Source organism: Tympanuchus pallidicinctus, unplaced genomic scaffold (assembly GCF_026119805.1).
Source record: "Tympanuchus pallidicinctus isolate F22 unplaced genomic scaffold, pur_lepc_1.0 scaffold20, whole genome shotgun sequence".
Taxonomy (NCBI): domain Eukaryota; kingdom Metazoa; phylum Chordata; class Aves; order Galliformes; family Phasianidae; genus Tympanuchus; species Tympanuchus pallidicinctus.
The window spans coordinates 6,280,207-6,300,684 of record NW_026294722.1 but is presented as its reverse complement, the minus strand read 5'-3'; the positions used below and the strand labels follow the sequence as shown (position 1 = coordinate 6,300,684).

The 20,478-nt window shown below is 42.7% G+C and overlaps 1 protein-coding gene across 2 annotated transcripts in view; it reads left to right on the top strand.

The window, feature by feature from the left end:
• The window catches only part of CDH4 (cadherin 4), a 410,612-nt gene that overhangs the window by 374,010 nt on the left and 16,124 nt on the right, over positions 1-20,478 (top strand). For both annotated transcript variants that reach the window (XM_052683909.1, XM_052683910.1), the window contains 2 exons: positions 341-478; positions 17,937-18,122. In XM_052683909.1, coding sequence (XP_052539869.1) covers positions 341-478; positions 17,937-18,122 — 324 coding nt within the window. The remainder of the gene's footprint in view (positions 1-340; positions 479-17,936; positions 18,123-20,478) is intronic.

Here is a 20,478-nt window from a genome sequence, read left to right as displayed (position 1 = left end):
GAAAAAAAAAATGTCAGCCAAATTTCTACTTGTTCTCAGAAGATGCAAACTAATGTTGCTGAAAACATTCAAAAATTGGCAAAAATGTCTGTCTAAGCCAAGTATTTCTGCCTGTAAGGTCTTTTATTTTCCTATGAACAGGTGATAACCACCAATCTATGTGAAAATTGCTTCAAAAATGCAATGGAAAATTTTATGTTTTCTTACTAGCATTTCAGGTCCGTCTAACTTTGTAGTCAGCCTTAAGATTGAACTTATATATGGAAAATAAACTGAGACATTTTACAGGATGCCTTTTTTCATTCTCTTCTGTTTGTTTGCTTGTTTGTTTTCTTTCCAGAAAGTTCAGCAGTACATAGTCATCGTTCAAGCCACAGATATGGAAGGAAATCTTAACTACGGTCTCTCAAACACAGCAACTGCAATCATCACAGTGACAGATGTGAATGACAACCCCCCTGAATTCACGACCAGCACTGTAAGTAGCAAGACATCAGCACAGCAGTGCCCAGACACAGCGTGGTTGTGATTCGGGATGTTTGTGCCGGTCGGCTCCCTTTGCTGGTTTGGCAGATAGGACAAACTTGATCAATCTGTGGAACAAAGACTTTTAAGGGGGGTGGTGGGGAAAGGAAATAGATGGGTAAAGGAAACTAACATGATCTGTGAGATAGCAAACCTATTTGGCGACCAATTTCAGTGAGGTACTAAAGGAGCTGAAATAATGTGGCAAACAGACGATGTCTGATTGCCCCAAAGAGGATACAGTTGTTTCACAGCAATCAGCTGTAGACATCTCAGAGTTATTATTACTTATGAGTGAAATCCGGAGCAGTAAGAGATATTTGGGGTTTAGTAGCCTGGATATGATTTCAAAGAAGTAGTAAATACTCTAAATGGTAACAGTTATCCAGGAAATTTGTATTACACTGATAGCTTTAACAGATGTATTTGTGTGTGCCAGCAAGTAAGTGTGTAGACGTACTTCACTACATCTGCTTTTAATCAGTTTAAGATGTTACTTCTATTAGCACAGTATTTCTCTGTTCCGTTCTCATGTGCTCCAAGTATTTATTACTTGTGAGAAAGAGGAAAAATAGAGAGATTGCAAATTAGAGCTGATTAAGATCAAATTGAAAAGACAGAAGGAGACACAATGTGGTCTTGTTCTTTCCAGCCTGTGTAATCCATATAGGTAGAACATCCAAAACGTGCATAATAACCACAAAGGAGTATAGAGATCTACATGGTAATAAATGAGAAAGCACTGTGTAGCCACTGTCTATATTCATATCATTGTAAACCAGGAGGAGCAAATGATTTGTCTAGAACTGATACCAGATCACTGAGAATACAGAAAGTCAAAGCTGCATTGTGCTCGTGTCACTGAACGTTCTTTCAGGAATGTGTTTATTATTTATATTATTCTGAATTTTCATCTCGTCTTACAGGATATGCAAATATTTATTCATGTAGTGCTGGAGTTTCTCCTTACTTACACCCTTACAAACTGTGAATATGCAACAGAGCTCCAGGGAGTCGTGCAAAGCCCAATTGATGTCACAGTGGGTCCAGTTGGGCTTCATGCTGGTGGTGGGATCCTGCCTTCATCTCACCACAGGGGCCTCAGTGGTCCCTTCCAGCCCCTACAGTTCTGAGCCCTGGGCTCTTGGGCACGGTGTGCTCATCTTCCAGGCAGTGGAAGTGACTGTGTTGTGGATTCTCAGAAGGGCTGCACTAGGTTTCTCCTGAGTCAGAAGCGGGCTGCCAGCCTGCAGCCTGTGTTGCTGTTCCAGCCCGTAGAGCTTGGGTTTTACAACAACACATGTGCTTCCTATCTGTCATAGTGAACACACTGAGCTTTGTAGTGTAAAGCTGTCATTAAATATCTCCTTACATATGATGCATATGGTTGTGGGGAGCCACAAAAATGTGCTGCAAAGCTTAGGGCACGCGTTCCTTTCTCGTGCCAGCATAGAATTGTTTTCTCTGGGAAGGCTTTTAGGGGCTGTGTTGCAGAGTTTGGCAATTCCCGGGCAATGGGACTTTCAGTACAACCATACAAGCTTGCTAATATTTGGCAAGGAGGTTATTCTACCAGGTGAACAGCTCTTCTTTTGAGTGAAAAAGGAATGACATCTAGTGGCCACATCATTTAAGCACAAGTTCCAGATGACCCAAGTTGTCTGGTCATGGCTCCAGAAGAAAGACAGGAGGTGAAGTCTCTTGTAATGCCTTCTGAATCTGATGGAAGGGAAGATAAGGGTAATCTGCTTTCAGGTGAATTCTAAGTGTTTTACATTTCAATGTGTTAGACCTAAAAGGAGTGGAGTTCATCAAGAGAAATGCACATAGGACTGTGTGAAATCACAGAGTTGTAGGGAATCACAGAATTGTAGGGGTTGGAAGGGACCTCCAGAGATCATCGAGTCCAACCCCCAGTGGGTGAGAAGATGCTACTCTTCTTAGCATGGCTGCTGTGTACCATTATTTCTCTGATTTCAATCACTGAAGAGAAAGCTCTACAAAGAACCAAAGAGCTTTATGCACAAGGGACTTGTTAAAGATTTCAAAAACCAAGGGCTTTTTACAATAATACAATAATATTTTCTGATTTTAATGGAAACTATCATCTTTGATGTAATCCCAGGAATAGCCAGGATGAATTTTGTGGGAGTATGGGAGCACAATATGGTTTTTCCCTGACTGGCAGAGAACAGCACTGGGCTAATCAGTCTCCTTGAAATGAAGCTGAATTTCCTCTCTGTCCTCAAATAGTCCGATCTGCTTTTTAACACCTCTTAAAAAAAAAAACAAAGGCAAAAATCTCTTTCCAGGAAACCTACAGCTCTCAGATGGTAACAAAGCCATGGTCTCCTGTAAGACTGGAGAATGTTTGGAGAGAGATGGTCATTTTTAAATAAAAATGCTCCTGTATTGAAATGATCAAATAACTAAAATAACAGCTTGCTCTTGAGAAGTTGCCAGCTGAAAGGAGCTGGAGTGACTGTGTTCGACCCAGAAGCACAGAAAGGCCAATCTTATGGTGCTCCTAAATTACCTGTCATACAGCTGGGGGCAGAGTGGGGTTGGACTTCATCATTACTGGATAAGAATGTTGCTTGGGAGAACTCTGCAACATGCTGGTGTCACAGCTCATGTATTCAGCAGCAGGATTTAATGGTGTTATATAAAAGTTAATAATGGGACAGGAGAGGAAAACACAGCCACTGTGATGGTCAAGAAATTGGGATCATGGCAGTAACTGAGCATTGCGTGGGGCTGAGGTGGAAGTCCAGACACAAGGAGGGGATGGGCTGCCCAAGGTGTTTTGCTTAAGGGCCATTTAAAACCAGATGGGCTGCGATCACAGTGCATTGCTGGAGAAGTGAAAAAGGAGCAGAAGAAGATCCTTAAATGTAGAAATTGAAGATACCTATAAAACTCCAAAATGGATGTTTGCTTCTGTGAAAGTGGATCAATGGGTTTTTACATCCTTTCACAGAATAACAGGGGAAGAAGAATCTCTGCATTCTCATATGAAGGATTATGAAGTTAGAAGGTGAGGGGAAAAAAATGAATCTCTGAGGGAAATATTTCTGAATTGAAATGTGCTGCAAATGCTGAGCCCAGCAGCTCTATCAGCAGAGTCAAGGCCAGCTCTGGCCAGCATGCCTAGGACTACCAGCATCAAACTGTGACGTGCTGGGGCACAGCAAGGATGAGGTGACCTCCTTGAGTCCTTTCCAGCTCTGGTTTTTATGAGGTTGAATGCATCCTCAATCTGCGATGCTATATGGCCATGCTGAGAAGCATCAGAGAGCAACTAATGGGGGGAGATATCTCGTGAGATACTGCCTCAGTGGGAAACAGATCTGTGCTAGAAGAATGGAGTATCCTATGATGCTGTAAACATCATAGATGGCTATTTTGGACAATTTTAATGATTTAGTGCAGGTCTGTGAGCCAGGGAATGCTCTTCTGGTTAGCTAAGGGACTTCAGCAGCCGGCTCTTTGTGTTGTGTTCTTCATGTGACATTGCAGTTTGCAAAAATAAATGGAGGGATTCAATTCTTCCCTCTGCCACAGGGCAACAGTAGGAGTTCTCTGAGACGTGCCTGACCAGACTACTCCTGTGGGCTCTGGAATGCCTTGGAAAAGTTTCATCTACCATACCCATCTACCATACCCAAGTTTTCCATTCAGAGTGATTAGCTGTGCTGATTCATTCCTGTGACACTCTTGGTGGGCTTGCACCTGCCTAATCATCAGCTGACATGACATGGTAAAATTTTAGCTGGACTTTGCATTGCATCAAGACCTTGTAGGAAGTTTCTCTAGGGAACTTGCTCCAACTGCTAGAAGATACCTGCTACTACAGTATCCGTGCGCCATCCATTATGCAGTGTGCTGCTGCTCGTAGCACGGTTGTTCTCTGACACTTTGTAATGGTGTGGAAATTCCTCTGCCACCCTTCGAATATTTATCTCCTATGTGCAGGCAAGTTGCATTTTTTCCACATTAGTATAGATCTGTGACGGAGCCCCTGAGCAGATGTTCACCTCAGATACAGAGGAGGCACACTGAAATTAGTGTTGGTGTTCCAAAGATTAAGCATCAGCTGAGACAGAACAGTGCTGGATACTCTCAGGTAAGATTTTACGCAAGGTGGAGGCATTTTTTTGGCTCATGGAAGGAATGCCTTTAATGCTTCTGTCAAGCTGGATGCCCTTTCCAGCCTGACCCAATGTAGCGATAATCTCCATCTGAGGGTTTCCACTTTATCTAAGGAAATGCATAATCAGAGGGGAGGAGGAGAAAAAGAAACCCTTGCCTACACTTGACTCTTACAAAGTCTATTTTTATCGTATTCAATCAAGAACAATCAGGCACAGAGAGGAGATGCAGATGAATTTGCATGATCAGACTTCTGTGTCTTAAATGTTAATTAAAAGTTATTTTAAATTTGCCTACTGTGCAGAACTTGTTTTTATAGTGGCCCGTGTAAGGGAAATATTATTTCGCAGGGCTGAAGTGCTTGTAATTAGTTGAGCTTGTGGATTTTGGGGAAACCTGACTGGCAATCAGAAGAAGAAGAAGAAACTGGGCTATTCAAGTTCTTTAAGCTCCTGAGCCTTAGGAGGTCTTATTTAAAGCTACTTTAAAATTTGCCCTTTGGCACAGCTTTGAGAATCTCCTCTTCCAAGGCTGAACCCAGTAGAGCATATTTTAAAGTGCCTGCTCCAGAATTACCTCTGCTTCCCCTCTGCCTCTTGGGCTCCTGTTGGGAGCAGCTCTGAATGTTTAGGAGCAAGTGTTGGGTAGTGCTGAGCCCTGTGGGCTGGGAAGGGCCAGAGCTGGTTGTGAAAGCAGAAGAGCTGAGGAGGCTTGTCTACTAGCAGAAGGGGATGTGTTGCTGGGTGAGGTTAATCTGTTTGTAAAGTGGATTTAGCTAATCAGTGGAGGAACAAGCATTTGTGAGTGCATCAGGAGAAGCAGTCCATGATGGTTTTTAAACAGGCTGTTTAATTACTAGCACAGATCTCAGAGCCTGGCTCACCCAGGATGGGATCGATCAGCAATGAGCTTGGTGCATCGTGGGCAAAATGATGCAGGCAGAGTCCCAGGCTAAAAGAGTTCAGGTTTTGGCACTGCACTGCCAGGAATTGCTGACCTTTGTCTCTGCAGGTGTTTTGGCTCCTTGGAGCCCTGTGGAAAATGCTAATGAACGCACTCTGGAAAGTGATTTGAAATTTGAAGCAGGTTCTCAGTGCCTTGCAGGTGTGTTTCACCTTAAATAGTTCTTCCTTCTCCCATCTTGATGTTTCCACTCTACTTTCTCTTATCTCTACCCTGATACACCTTTTTGTGAAGCTAAACCAGCCGACCTCCAGCCCCTTTTTGCACTACAACTTTCCATTCCAGTGGTTATCTCAGTGACTGCTGTGTGCCAGGCTCTGCTCAGATGTCTTTCTTTTGACCAGAGCTGTATGTTGTCATCCAGATGTCTTGAACAAACTTTCCAAAATTCCAGATAAGCAAACAAGTGCAAGCCAAAATTCTATTCCTTCCTTTTTGTGCATCTGTTCTCGTGATGCACACTGAAATCAAAATACAGCCATGCATCAATCAGTGAAAGAGCAACACTGTCCAGTATCCAGCAGACATTGCTGACTTGAGCTGTGCAAATAGTGGTGACTTCTTGCAAGTGGCAAAGAATTGCACAAATGCTTTAGCCGGGATCCAGCACCCTGTACTCTGCCTTTGGCAGGGATTTCAGAAGTAACAAGTGCCAGAGAAAACCCTCAGTTTTTCATTCCAGCTGAAAAATACTGATTTTTCAAATGACTATGATGCAAAAATGTAAATAGACCTAATTTAGAGAAATTATCTTTAATGGCCACAGGAAACCAAAACAGGAAGCCAAGTAAGTCTGCAAGTGGTTTGGGGTTTCCTAAGCACATTTATAGCCAGATGCACCAGGAAGTATTCAGGACACGAGCAGTATGAGAAATCGTTTCTATGTGCGTGCTGGTCTTTTGCTAATTAATCTTATGCATTGAAGGGAGAATCCAGCAGGAAAGGGATTTCTGCACTTTCCCACAGGCAGAAGAGTGGACCCGGATACTTATGCAGGACTGTCCTAAACAGACACCTTACAGCTGATGCTGGGAATGCCAGTAGGCATGGATAGATAACTGTCTCCTGTGGCTTGGGTACATGTCCAGACCTGGAAGAGACCTTGAGGCCCTGGAACTGGTTCAAAGAAGGGCAACAGAGCTGGTGAGGGGTCTGGAGCACAGGCCTTATGAGGAGTGGCTGAAGAAGCTGGGATTGTTCAGTCTGGAGAAGAGGAGGCTCAGGGGAGACCTCATTGCTCTCTATAACTACCTGAAGGGAGGTTGTAGTGAGCTGGGGGTGGGCATCTTCTCCTGTGTAACTGGTGATGGAACTAGAGGGAATGGCTTCAAGCTGTGCCAGGGGAGATTTAGGCCGGACATTCAGAAATATTACTTTTCTGAATGAGTGGTCAGGAGCTGGGATGGGCTGCACAGGAGGTGTTGAAGTCACTGACCCTGGAGATGTTCAAGGAACGTTTGGATTTTGTGTTGAGGAATATGGTTTAGTGAGAACTACTGGTGATGGGTGGATGGTTGGACTGGGTGATCTTGTAGGTCTTTTCCAACCTTGATGTTTCTGTGATTCTGAGACCTGGACTTCAACCCCACACACGCCATGTCCCAATGCAGGGACACAGTGCCTTTGCCCATTCAGCTTGTTGAATGGTGCCCAACTTTACACCTGTGCCATTCAGAAAGTCTGCAGCGACATTTGGATGTAGGTGAGCTTGCATGCCACAGTACTTTAAAATCATCAAAATGCTCGTGGCATAATTTAGAGGCAATTGTCTCGGGAGCCAGAAATCAAGGTGAACAGTGCAGGTCAGAGCTGGCAAGGGGAGAGACCTAATAGTGTGGTGAGAATTTTACAGGGCCGCATTGTTTTATAGGTAAAAACAAACCCAGGAGTTCAGTGCAGTCCTGCAGACAGGATTTATTGTTAAAAATCAATTGTGCTTTCATGGAAAATCCCCAGTGACTGCATTTGCTTGCTATTTTCCAATCAAAACGAAGCTCAGCTGAACTACCCAGTAAAGCTTGTTCTGTTATAGAACTGTCATCTTCTAACTGAAATAAGTTATTGTATTCAAGTGAATCCAATATGCCCAGCAGCATTTGGGTACATGAGCACCTACCTAATTCTGTGTGTGTTTCAATTAAATATGTAGTCGGTGAAGTCTAAAAACTACAAATGAGTTCAGTTTTCCAAAATAAAAATCCAATGTTTATACTTTGAAATGGGCTTTCTGCCCCTCATTACATCGCAGGTCCTGATGAAAGCCACTGTTTATTGTCATAAGCAATGAATTAGAATATAGATGTAGGGACAAGAGGTAGCGTAGAAAATGAGGACAGCAGCAGCACAAAAATTGTTCTTTTTTTTTTTTTCCCATCTCGTCTCAGCCTTGCCCACAACTCGCTGTGTGAATGTTGTGAGACTTTGCTGCTGTGGACATACAGGTTGGCCTTGGTCAGGGAGGTAATTACACTGTGATGGAGATCATTCCTGTCATGAGCTGCCCTTGGGATGGGGGTCCCCGTGGAAATGCGAACCTGTCCATCAGTTCCCAGGAGATAAGTTAAGTGGGAGCCTCCCCCCAAGGTGCAGATGTTGTGTATTCTTTGGGTAGTTTGAGGAAACTGGGTAATTTGTCCTGATGGGACTTCAGTCCTGCATCTGTTGTCAGTTTTCTGCACACGTGCAAGCTGGGACTGCTAGGGATGAGAGCCCGTAGTGGGTCCAGGGGTGCCAGGAGCTGAGGACAGGAGGCTGTGGTGCGTGTGTTCTTCACAGTACAGCATCTGGAGGTGTCTGGGGACCCTTCGAATGCTGTGATGTGGGAAACAAGCCATGCACGGTACTCCCTTGTAGATACTCAACTTCTGCTCTTTATTATTACCTCTTTCATCTAAAATGAGTAAAATCAAACAGTAATTCACCGTATCTTCATGACAGGACCACCAGCCTCTTCTATGGTTTCATCAGTGCAGTACAGGGCAGGAGGGATGAAGTATCTTCACGACTGCTTAGAGTATTCTACAGGATGGAGAGAGATGCAAAGATGTGTATATACAGATACACAAAAATGAATACACGTGCAGGTGGAGCTGAAGTGTAGATGGGTACTGATATAATACAGTCATCAATAAAACCCAGATCCCTACTCCAGATAAATTGCAGTTATGTGAATTACTCCATTACACTGTATGTGTATATATGCATTTATTAAAGGAATGTGGTTTCCTTGATAGAATTCTCTTACTAATAGACTCCATTAATCAAAACCTCAACTTACAGTGGCTTTTGTTTTGTTTATATCCTTTCAGTACATTCATTTTCAAATTATCACCAAATTAATCATCTACTGTACTTTAAACCAACTGCCATTTGGAGAAACAGTTCCAGTTCCTCTCCATTACACTGAGCATTAGTTCTTAAGGCGTAGTTCAGGGCTCTGTTTAGCCTGATTCTGTCCTAGATCTAATTGGAATCAGAGTTTTCCTTTTAAATGGGTCAGTCACGGGGGGGGGGGGGGGAAGAAAGCACCATCAAATGTAATCTTAAATATGGGGGGGGGGGAGAAAAGGAAAAATAGATCATTTTATTTCTCTTCATTGATACCTGCCTGGTGCTAGAAGAAGGATTAAAATGAGGTCATTAAACTTTCCTTCGAGACAAACTCCAGACCTCGGTGGTAATATGATTAATCAAATATAAAAGTGAAGCTACCCTGAATGAATAACTCATTTTTATAAAATATCTAATTACTGAAATGTCGTCTGCTGTAGAAAAAGAAGGGGGGGAAATTAATTGCAATAACAATTCAAGAAGATAAAGTTTTTCTGAATTAGGTCTACACAAGAAGCTAAATTGAGTTGATTAAGTAATTTTGGTTTCAGGAACACCCTTGATGGAAGTTAGTGGTAATGAATTTTTCAGACCTTGGAGTTTAAATTGCCAAAGACCAGTGAGTTAAAAAATGGGAACGATAGTTTCATTACAGATTTCAATTTTCAGTCACACACACAAAAAAAAAAAAAAGAATATTAAAAAAAAAAAGCTCTATTGGTCTCTCTCAAATTGGACACATGTACTGCTTGGTGTAAAATCAAGAATAATGCCACCTGCTCTCTATATGAGAGAGTGCAATCACAGCCAATTAAAGCTCCTGCAGCACCTGGGGGCTGCTCCCTCAACACCATGCACTGCCTGCTCTCAGCACAGCAGTGAGCAAATCCAGGAACCACAGCACATATCTCATAAGCCTCTGCTCACCTGTCGTGTGCAGCACTGCACGCTCCTGTCTCATAGCGTTGCTATCAACGTGGGATGAGTGTACCTGTATCAGCATGGAACAAATGTGCACCCATCAGCAGCACTGTGGCGGTGCACAATGGTGTATTTGAAGGTTTGGTCCCAGTGCCCCAGTTCTGCTCCCAGCACGGAGCTGGTATTGGGATGCACAGCTCTGTGCTCGCCCTGGCACAGCCCTGCAGGCACGTCTCACCTCTGCCAGGTGTCCCAGCAAACACCCCTTTGCAGTGGATTATGTCATTACCTTAAAAGTACGCGGTGTCTCAGGAACTGATGCAAGCCTGAGAAATTTAAATGTGTTTTGTGACTGTTATTGCGAGGAACTGAGATAAATCCCCTTCTGAAGTTGGCCAGCTCCTTTGGGTCGGCAGGTTTTAATTCATCAATATTCTGTTGCCTTAAAAACAGTTGCTTCCAAGCGTTGTCATTTTAAGAGGATATATATCTGGAATTTCGTTAAGCACATTTTGGTTATGAAATCTTCAGTGACATACTGGGGAAAAAAAGGAAGAGAGAGAGAGATTTAGCAAAGGATTTGGCAGTGCTGTGAGTTTTCTCTTATCAGACATTTCTAAGTGCCCAAGATGCCTTAACACCTCCCAGCTGCAGAGGGAAGGGTCAGAACACAGACTGCAGGCAGAATTAACAACAGGGAGGAAGTTTGAGAGCTTTCACATAATTTGTGTGCATCAGAGAGTTTTTCAAACTCCTTCAGCCTTGTGCAGGAACTTGCTTTAATTGCCAATAAAATAGCAGGGAAGAAATAATGCTTTCCTTCCTAGGTGTACAAGTATATACGGGCTTCCTCTTTTCTTCAGCCTGATATCCTCCCATCTCTCACTGCATTCCTTTTCTCTGCTACATGCTCTTTTCCATACTGAACAAAATCCAGCTCCCCTCTCTTCCTCGTGGCAAATCCTGTGAATCACACAGCACTTAATTTAGTCATCATTCTGTGCTCTGAATTGCTCTAAGCAGGCAGGCATGCATATTTCGATTGCTCCTGCCAGGTTGCAGTGACTCCACCAGATCCCAAGTCTGGACGCACAGGTTTCCTCTGCTTGCTTGTTTTCTGACCAGATCTCGTGTGTTTTCCAGCACCTGATAGCAGAGTTCAATGGTAGTCATTAAAAAGTAAGGAAATCCCTCAGTGTGTTAATTCTGAGACTCATCTGGAAACAACAGAGATTTCAATTGCAGTGCAGAGAAGGTTTGGGCAGCATGCAGACAGGTGCTATGTGGGAATCTTGGGTCAAATCTCACTACTAGGATTATGGCCTGCATAAAAAAAATCAGTTTCCATACTCTTAAAATTCTCTCTTCCCCAAATATCCATCATTGGATCCCAAAGGCACATGAACAGTTTTTATATGCCTTAAAATATGAAAAAAAATATAATTAAAAACTCATTTGTGAAATGGGCTGTTATTAAGGAAATCCTGATCCAGATCTATCAGCTTAAGGGCCTTCAGTATGAAACTTTACTACCAGGGCCTGAATGAAAACGTTCTCTTCTATATGCACTTGAACAAGAAATACAGAGTCAGACCCATGAAGTCCATTTTGCTTGCTTAGGAGCTGGATGCTGTCACATCATTTTTGTCAGCCTGGTTTATGTGTAAATTGGAAAAAATACGTTTTTGATGTTGTCTTTGAAACACTGCAGTTATTTTCTACTTTTGGACTTTGAAGAAAGAGAAAGAAGTATGAGGTCTGACGTTCCAACAGATGAATTAATGCCACCTGCTTTTAAAGAAGTGCATTATTTATGGTGTTTACACAAGCAGAAAATGCAGATACAAATGACCGTAATGTCTCTTCAGAAGTGCACATCTCTACATGCCTCCCTGTGAGCACCAGGAGGGCTGAGCTCTGGCTGCTCCTTTTGGCCTGCAGTTGCAGAAGGATTAGCAGGTCCTTCAGCTGAGGCCAACACAGTGCAGAGCTCAGGGAGCAGTGGTGCAGGTGGTGCAGCTCATCCCTGCATGGTGTCCACCACGCACAGGGATTGCTGCCAGCATCCCTCCTCAAGGTTTTCCCTCTGTGTAGCCCAGTGAGTATTGCAGGGCTACATTACAGCATGCTGGTGGGGCTGAAACGCTGATCTGGGCTGACCCATGAGGGTTTGTCAAGTAACAGCAATGTGTGATGTTCTCAGGATCTGCCCCAACCCAAGGGCTGGGATACCTGTATTGTTACAGCTAAAGGAAAGCACAGAGCTGTCAGCTGCTGTAAAATGCTGATGTATCTGTGCAAACATCTTCCATTATATAAATGCATATATATAAAGGGGTTTTTTTGTGTGCGTGTGTGTGTGTTTTTTTTAAGAATGAAGCTTCTGTAGGCGCCTCCAGCTGTTTTAAAACCTATGCATTTTTTAAAAGATAGCATTACTAATTGCACCTGACAATCAAGCAGACTGCAGAAAGGTATAAGCTACCTTTTCCTGCTGCTCATTCTGCAGGCAAGAAACAAAGGTGTGTTAGACAAGAGAGCAAATGAAATGTTCAAAGTATTTGTGTCTAAAACTTGAAAATAAAAGGCTGTGTATCAGATGGGACTTTTAACATATACTGTTTCCATTGGCTTCTGAGATGATAAAATCTTTTATTGTTGAGTACAACAATTGTTAAAGGTCACTGTTGCAAAAGCTTCATCATTTAGATGAGATGAGATCCCGTTTTGGATAAATTCACAATTTTTCTTCCTAACAAGGAGATAGTATCAGGATTTGAATGTACAAGAGTGCTGGGTTACAGATTAAAGGCTTTTGTGTTCTGGAAATCACGCTATGCCAGATTTCATGAGTTTCAGTGAGACATGTAAGTCCCCAAAGTCAAGTAGGTTGATTAAAGTGGTTCTTTATAGCCTTTGAAATAGAGATAAAGTACAACTTTCCTACACGGGGTTAATGTAGATTTTTTTTTTCCTTGACAAGGCTATATGCCGTGCCAAGGACTTAATTTTAATCTCTTTTTAAACCTTTCATAAGAACGTTGTAAAAAGCTCCTTTGTGTTGTAATGCATTTTTGTAAAATATCTGAATTTCTATGCCAACTTTGAGCCTCGTTCCATAAGACATATTTATCTGGAAAAGGCTATCTTGCAGCAGAGTAGTGTCTTGTGTCATCATTTTTGTGGCATCTTTTCAGACCAGCACAGGAATGTAGCATCTGATAATGAAAAAAAATTAGTGCTCATTGTCAGACATGTAAACTTCTTGGGTTTTTAATATCCTTTTACTATTACGTGTCTCTGAACTCCTGGTGAGTACTGTAAGAGTCTTTGAACCAAGGTGAAAGCCAGAACTCTATGTTCCTTCCTCAAGGCAGAGATGCTGAAATGAGAGGGTTTTTATCTGCTGCTTCTGAAAGAAGGGGCCATTACCTCGAGCCTTACTTGCAGATCTGAGAGCTCCTCTGCACGTGTGGGTGCATTTCAGTGGCACAAACTGCCGACTGTGGAGGCAAGACTTCCCCAAGCTGGTGAGCTGAGCACATGCGCTTGCCTGAATGAAGCTGAACGGCCCATGGCAAGCCATGCCTGCAGCCCAAGCAGTTGGTTTCAGAACAAGCTCTGTGACAGCTGGGCCTCACACCAGCAGAGCAGAGCTGCAAGCTGGCAGGAGTGTGTCAGGCTTCATAGACGATGTTTGGGGAAGCATTTGCCACATGGCATATAAGAATCTGAAGCAGTCAGTGTGTGCATGGATTGGTTGTGGAGCAGACCCAAGTGAACACAGGGATGTGCGATGCAGGGGCTGCTGCCTGGGTAATGCAGAGCTGGGCACAGTGGGCTGCTTCCAAACACCAGGCAGACATCAGGGCTTAGAAGTTGATTGTCATTCAGGAGCACACTGAGTAGTTCTTTAATGAAATGGGATTAAGAAATTCACATTTCAAAATCTGATCTGCATGCAGAATGTGGACGACTGTGTATCAGGTCACTGTATTCACAGCGCGGAGATTCGAGCACGTTTGTGGTCTCTGATGCACAGCAGCAAAGGTGGAGCAAGAACCCAGAGTTCAGTATATTGCTGTCATAGAAACTGATGGCCGGGTGCAACCGTGCAGCGGGACAACCTGCAGACCTGATACAGTCATCCATACAGCACACAATAGTGGAAATTAAAGGTCAGAGAACTGATAGCGAGGCTTAGGAAAACGGCAATTAGGCTTCTAGAAAGAAAAGCTAAATTACCGGCAGTAGGAGTAAGGGGAAAAAAAAGAAGATTATTGATCTAAATATCACATTGACAGATACACACAGTACAGTCTAGAGGTTTTTTACACCTCTGGGCTTTCTCAGCCCCCACAATAAAAAATGCAGGCCTATAAAGATGGAATAAGAAGCAATCAATTAGGTTGGCATTTGCTTCTTTCCACGCTGCAATTGGGCAGGCACATCACAATTAATGATTTATTAGGAGATTTTTGCTTTTTTTTTTTTCCATTTTACATAGATGGCTGCAGCTGGACTGTAGCTGTTTATTAATTTGTGTGCATTCAAGCATCTTTGTTAAATAGCATGTGGAAAAGGTAAACATTTGGCTTGCAATAGGATTATGTTGCATAGTATGTGGAGGCAAACTCAGCCTGGCATGCAACTCTATATAGTGTTGGGTTCCCTGGCTGCACTTTCACATAAAAAGTTTTCACAGCTTTTTATTGAAAACAGCTAGGAAAAGGCAAGTACACTAGAAAAAAGGAATTCCATTTAGAAGAAAGCCTGAATAATTATCTCCATATTCATCCATTTCAATTGAACACCTCCCTAGGAGTGGCTGCAATGAGCTAATTGGCTTTATTCTGCTGTGCATGGCTTCACAGCCCAGACTCCAGATTTATAGCACACAGTCAAGAAGGTGTGTGAATTCATCATTTGTCCCCCCACATCAATCCCTGACTCCTCCTGAGTGATATTTGTCTGCGTGTTTATATGCTGTCAAGTGCTGGACGAGACAAAAGACAAACTCTGGGATTAAACAATTTTAGTAGAATCTGATGCAACCAGAAAATCAGAATGAATTATTACCTTTTCAGTAAGACATGACTTCAGACAGGCCAGCTCTAGAGGAATGAGAAAAGGACTTCTGCCAGCACATGCTTTTATGGAGAGAAGGGGGAAAAAGACAGTACAGAATTTAAGAACTTGAAAACATGCCAAGTTCAGAACAAATTCTTATCTCATAAGGAAAGCGGAGTGTGTAACAATCAGCCACAGAAGTCTTTCTGAACGGTCTCAGAAAAGCACTCTGGAAATTAAGGACTTCAAATGCAACAATTGAAAGTGAAGCTAAATGAATTACAAGGGAATACGAATAAATGCTACAATGTATAGGTCAAGCAGTGTTTTATCAATCTTATGTTTACTCTAGCAGCTCTCATGTTGCCCATTGTTTTACCTTGTTTGAGCAGATATGCTTCTCTTATTTGAAAATCAATTGTAATCTTATGAAAGAAAATGTACAGCAGTGGGAATGCTGTAAAGCAGCACAGTGAAAGAAAGCATTGTTCACTATCTGGAATTACTCCCAAGTAGGGAGGGAATGATGTTAAAGGAGTGTGCATAGCTCTGAGTTGCCATCGTTCCTTTCCAACGTGCCATATAATGTCATTTCTTAATTTTATTAAAAGTAAAGACAATTGTGGGCAATGCATGAGCAGCACTTATTTACACTACTGATAGTGGGAGAGCATAAGAAGAAGGAAAGATGAGCTACGTTTTTGATTCCCAGTGGCTGCTGATCCAAAGGTTATAAAAGTTGGTCTCATTTTTGAGGTGCAGCCCTCTTCACCTGCACAGCTTCAGATGGGTCCTTTGATTCTAGTGTAGTTACTGTTCTTATCAGGAAAATATGTGCCTATGTAAACATATGGATAATATCTACCCCTAGAGCTGCACAGGACTAAATCATTTCCCAGATATGCCTAGTAGGTGTCGACAACTGAATCAGCTCCTGGATTGCTCAGTGTCTGCTGAGCACGTTGAGTTTTACCCTAATAGAAAGGAAGATTATGATCCTCCTTTAGACTTTACATTGAGATGTGTTTGTGTACTCAAGATTGTTGATATACCTCCTATTTTAAAAATATGCCTTAGTGTAAACTATTTTGCTGCAAGCCAAAAGCAGATGTTGTCATGGCTTTTAGAAAAGCTGCTGTAACATCTGTTGGCAGTTGTGTGGTATTTGCCCACGTAGCCAAACTCATTGGCAACACCTGGATTACGATCTGCTAAAGGTGCTAAGCAGCCTGGAAGACTGGACCTCCTCAATGTCTTAAGTACAGTTGACAGCTTTCTCTTAATCCTGTTTGGTTTTGCATGGCATAAACCTGGTGGTAGCAGGCAAAAACTGTGGTCCAAGGTCAGAGATTGGCAATAGATGCACAACATGCTTAAATCCTTCGAAATTGCAACAGATAAGATCTTGTGATATTAGCAGTGCTGTCATCTACTCGAAGAGAGTGGGAGCTGATCAGCTTGTCATTGCTGGCATGCCATACAACATTAACGTGATGTAATAGGCAATAACTAGCTTGGATTTAGTAAGAGACGATCCTGCTAAAGTAATCTCCTTCAGTTCTTTTGAGCAGGTTTCAGACAAAATCGGTAATAGGAGTGTACATATGACATAATCTAATGGATTTTTCAAAAGGCTTTTGATAAATTTCCATATGATATTTCCCCTGTTTAAGCTGTGTGCCACAGAGATTTCAAATTGAGCAAGAGAATGCGTAAAGAACGAGTGAAACTGTGGGAAATAGAAAGATCTATAGCATGTACTGGAATTAGAATCCTCTCTCAGCTTCCTACTGTTCTTCCCCACCACTCAGCATGGCTGGAAAGAGATACCATCTGCATTCACTAATGAAAATTTGTTTAGGACAGGTTCGTACCAGAAAAGAGGGCAAAATGCCATTCAAGATACCACTAAAGAGCAAATTTAAATCTACATTAACATAGGGCAGATTGAATATTTTTGCTGGCAGTAGTGTAATAATGTACAGTAAACATAAGCACACTGAAGGGTGCCGATGGATGCGTATGGGTTAGTACTGAGAAGGGACTCTTGTGCTAACAAAGGAATGATTTATTATCATTTACATAACCTGGCATTTGTGAACACCAAAGGCCAGATTTTCGGAGTGCTCTGCTCCTGCAGTTTGGGGCCAGGCTCTCACTTGCAGACTCAGAGCCAGCTCCTATCATTTCTCCAGTGTTTAATTTGCCATATGTCAATCAGAGTGTTGATTTGCAAGTGCCGATAATAGGCAGCGTTGAGAGATGAGCACATTTGAAAATTTGGGAATGTGTCTTACTGGCAGCTTCTGAGCTCCAAATACTGGAAGTTTTCAGAGGCCAGGATCCCTGATCAGCCATATGATAAATCAAGGCCTGGAAAGCAGAGAGAATGCAGCTAATGCATCAGGATATGCCTGAACTGGACATGCTCCATGAAAATCAGTGCTAAATGAGAGCATTAAGCACCAGGAAGGGCAGTGGCAAAATCACAAGAAACACTTTAAATAATGAGACAAAATCAAATCAAGTGCACGAAAGAAAGAAATTCTCTGAAGATGCAATAAAATGCTCTCACTGAAATTTGAGGGAGGCAAAATACCTTATTTTAAAGGGATGTAGTCATCATAAAAATGGCATATTTTAATCTGCCGTTTTTACCTGCTGTTCACATTAACTCTCTGATTGCTCCAGCAAATCAGGAACATTTCTGTTTTTCCTCAAACATTTGTTGATATGTGGGCAGTGGGTGGGTGAGAGTGACTTTCCTCTCATTTGGACCAAACAGTGAATCTGGGCTTCAAAGGCCTTGGGGATATACGAACAGCAGTAGTGAGAAAGGGACAAGTCACAATGAGCAACCCCATGGTCCTCTCCATGAACTGAGGTCTGTGTCTGTGTGCTGCTTAAAGGGAGAGAGGACATGGCCATGAGAACCAAAAGTCCCATCTGTGACTGCTTCTGTCTTTTATTTGCAGTATTCGGGGGAAGTTCCTGAGAACAGAGTGGAGGTTGTGGTTGCAAATTTGACAGTGATGGACAGGGACCAGCCTCACTCTCCCAACTGGAATGCCATCTACCGCATCATCAGCGGGGACCCCTCTGGCCACTTCACCATCCGGACAGACCCTGTCACCAATGAGGGCATGGTAACTGTGGTCAAGGTAAGTGGGAAGCCAAAGTAAAGCCATATTTCTCACCTTTTAAGCTCACTAAGGCTGAAAGAATTGCCCAAAGACTGCAATTATTTCATGCCTTCTCTACCTGGGAGTACGAGTGCTTCAATCTGTTGTTTCCCCCCTTGCTGTGTGGGCGTCCTGAATACTTTTACTATGCCAATGGTTCTGAGTTTCTCCCACTGTAAGCTCTCATAAACTCTCACATGCCAAGAGCAGCTGCCTGCATCAGAGCCTGACCTGATCCTTTTGAGCTCCGGCAGTGGGGCTCGTACCAGGACTGCCCAGTCCTGCCCTACTTGATGCCTCGGGCAGAGGCTGCACCTTCTTCTTTCTGAGCCTGTGAATAGGGGATGGCATTTCACTGCAGGAGATCAGCCAACTGATCTGCAAGGAATGTAGGAGAGATTTCAGAAGCAATGAATTTCCTGGTAACAGAAGAAAAGAAGAGAGATTTTCCTCTGAGTTGCTTAGCAAAAAAATGGTTGCAGAAATTTTCCTTTTCCTACAATCAAGCAATAAACACACAGTGCGAACCACATCCTAAGTGAAGGCTGCTCCATGTGTTAGATCTTCAGTGGATCTTGTCCAATGATTCTGAGAAATAAGACTGTAAATTTTCACTACCTCTTCTTTCCTGTATATTTTGTCGTCAACATTAGGAGAGCCCAAACCCTCCAGGTCTTCACAAGTGTCAAATTCTGTTTCCCTTCTTGCCTCCAGAGAACGTGCCTCTATCATTGCTTGAGAGTTCGCTCCCTACTCCCTGAGACCAGCAGCCCAGGCAATGAATGCTCCTGCAGTAATTGCACACAGTCAGAAACTACTGGGTTCATTCATTCAGCATTCACTGAATCTCTTCCCAGAAAAGATGCCTATAGATGCTCCCAGTGACTGCCATGAAAATGAAGGCATCATGAATAGGCTGCTGTGATCTGTGGGAGTTTGCACTGCACACACTGTGCACTGCATCTGAAATGGATAATATGTGCTGGCATGAACAAAGACTTCTGAGAAGTCTGGCCTGCTCGAACAGAAAGTTTTAATCAACTACTTAGGATGGAGCACCTGTGTTTAAAGAGCAAGCTGATTAAGGAATAACTCTGTGTTGAAAAAAAGGAGTCCCACTCCCTTGTAGCTAATAAGTTGCAGTCATTCTTAGTACTTACAGTTTGGATATTAGAAAAAAAATGACACCAGAGGAATGCCAGTGAATTAATGCTGGTAGGAGCGTGTGAGCTTGCGAGCTCATCCTGTTCTGTGGCCCTGGGCTATGAGTGTGTGTCTGCAGGTGCCACTTTGCTGAAAGTTTAAGGAAGACATCATTTTACCTGCTAGATGATATTTCAGCAGGGTCCTTGTATTTATCGCCCTTTATTGCTCTGTAATGACATTTGACAGCCTTATCTTGTGCAGTGCTGCTCAACTTCTTCAAGCTTAGCAGTAGCTCTAGATGCACATGTGTATGGACATGTTTATGCACTTAAGTGTACCTATAAGCATATGTCTATATTTTCTGCCTAAACAGAAAACATTCCACAAAGTAAAATGGAACTATTTGACTTGTGTTCATATCGACAGTCCGTCTGAAATTCAAATGCCAGCACTCTGACTGAAAGCAAGGGAGGAGCTCTTATTCTTAATCTAGTGAAGCGTCATGACTGTAGTTTAAAAGCCATGTCAGAGTGAAGAGCAGGGATTTACAAGATCATTGCTGCTACGCAAGGATTTTTGCATAATGAACCATCCTTTATTCAGAACATGCAAGCAAAAAGCGGGGCAGATTTGTCAAGACCCCATAGATGCTGGTGTTGACTTTCCACTGCTGTGTAACCCACAGTGATCACAATGCAAAGAACCACATGAAAATCCTATCTTGTCAAGCTGAGCTCAAAGCTTGAAATTGCACTGAATGTCTTCTGTATATAACCTTACCTTATCCTCCTGGGTGCCCTGAGTTGCTTACCCTTATCAAGCCTGCGAGGCTTTTTGGTGTATTTTCAGCAAGGAGAACGAGTGAAATTTCTTGTGATTAAATTTTCATGGTGAAGAAGGGAAGGCTCTTAGGATTCCACTTTCTTTGAAATATTTTGTTCTTGGTTAATAAATGAATATGCTTAAAGGTTAGGGGAATGTATGAGCACCAGACTGGGTGGCCAGTTAGCACTTGTTCTTCATAGTGCAAGAGCAGGCTTTTGCTGGTTTAATCCCTTGTATAGGTTGAAAACACAGGTAACAAATTAATTCAAGTAATGAACCTTTTATGTACAGACCCTACACAGCTGGATTTTTCATGTGACTCTTTAGGCTTGTTATACATAACTCCCCACCGCTGCAAGGAAAG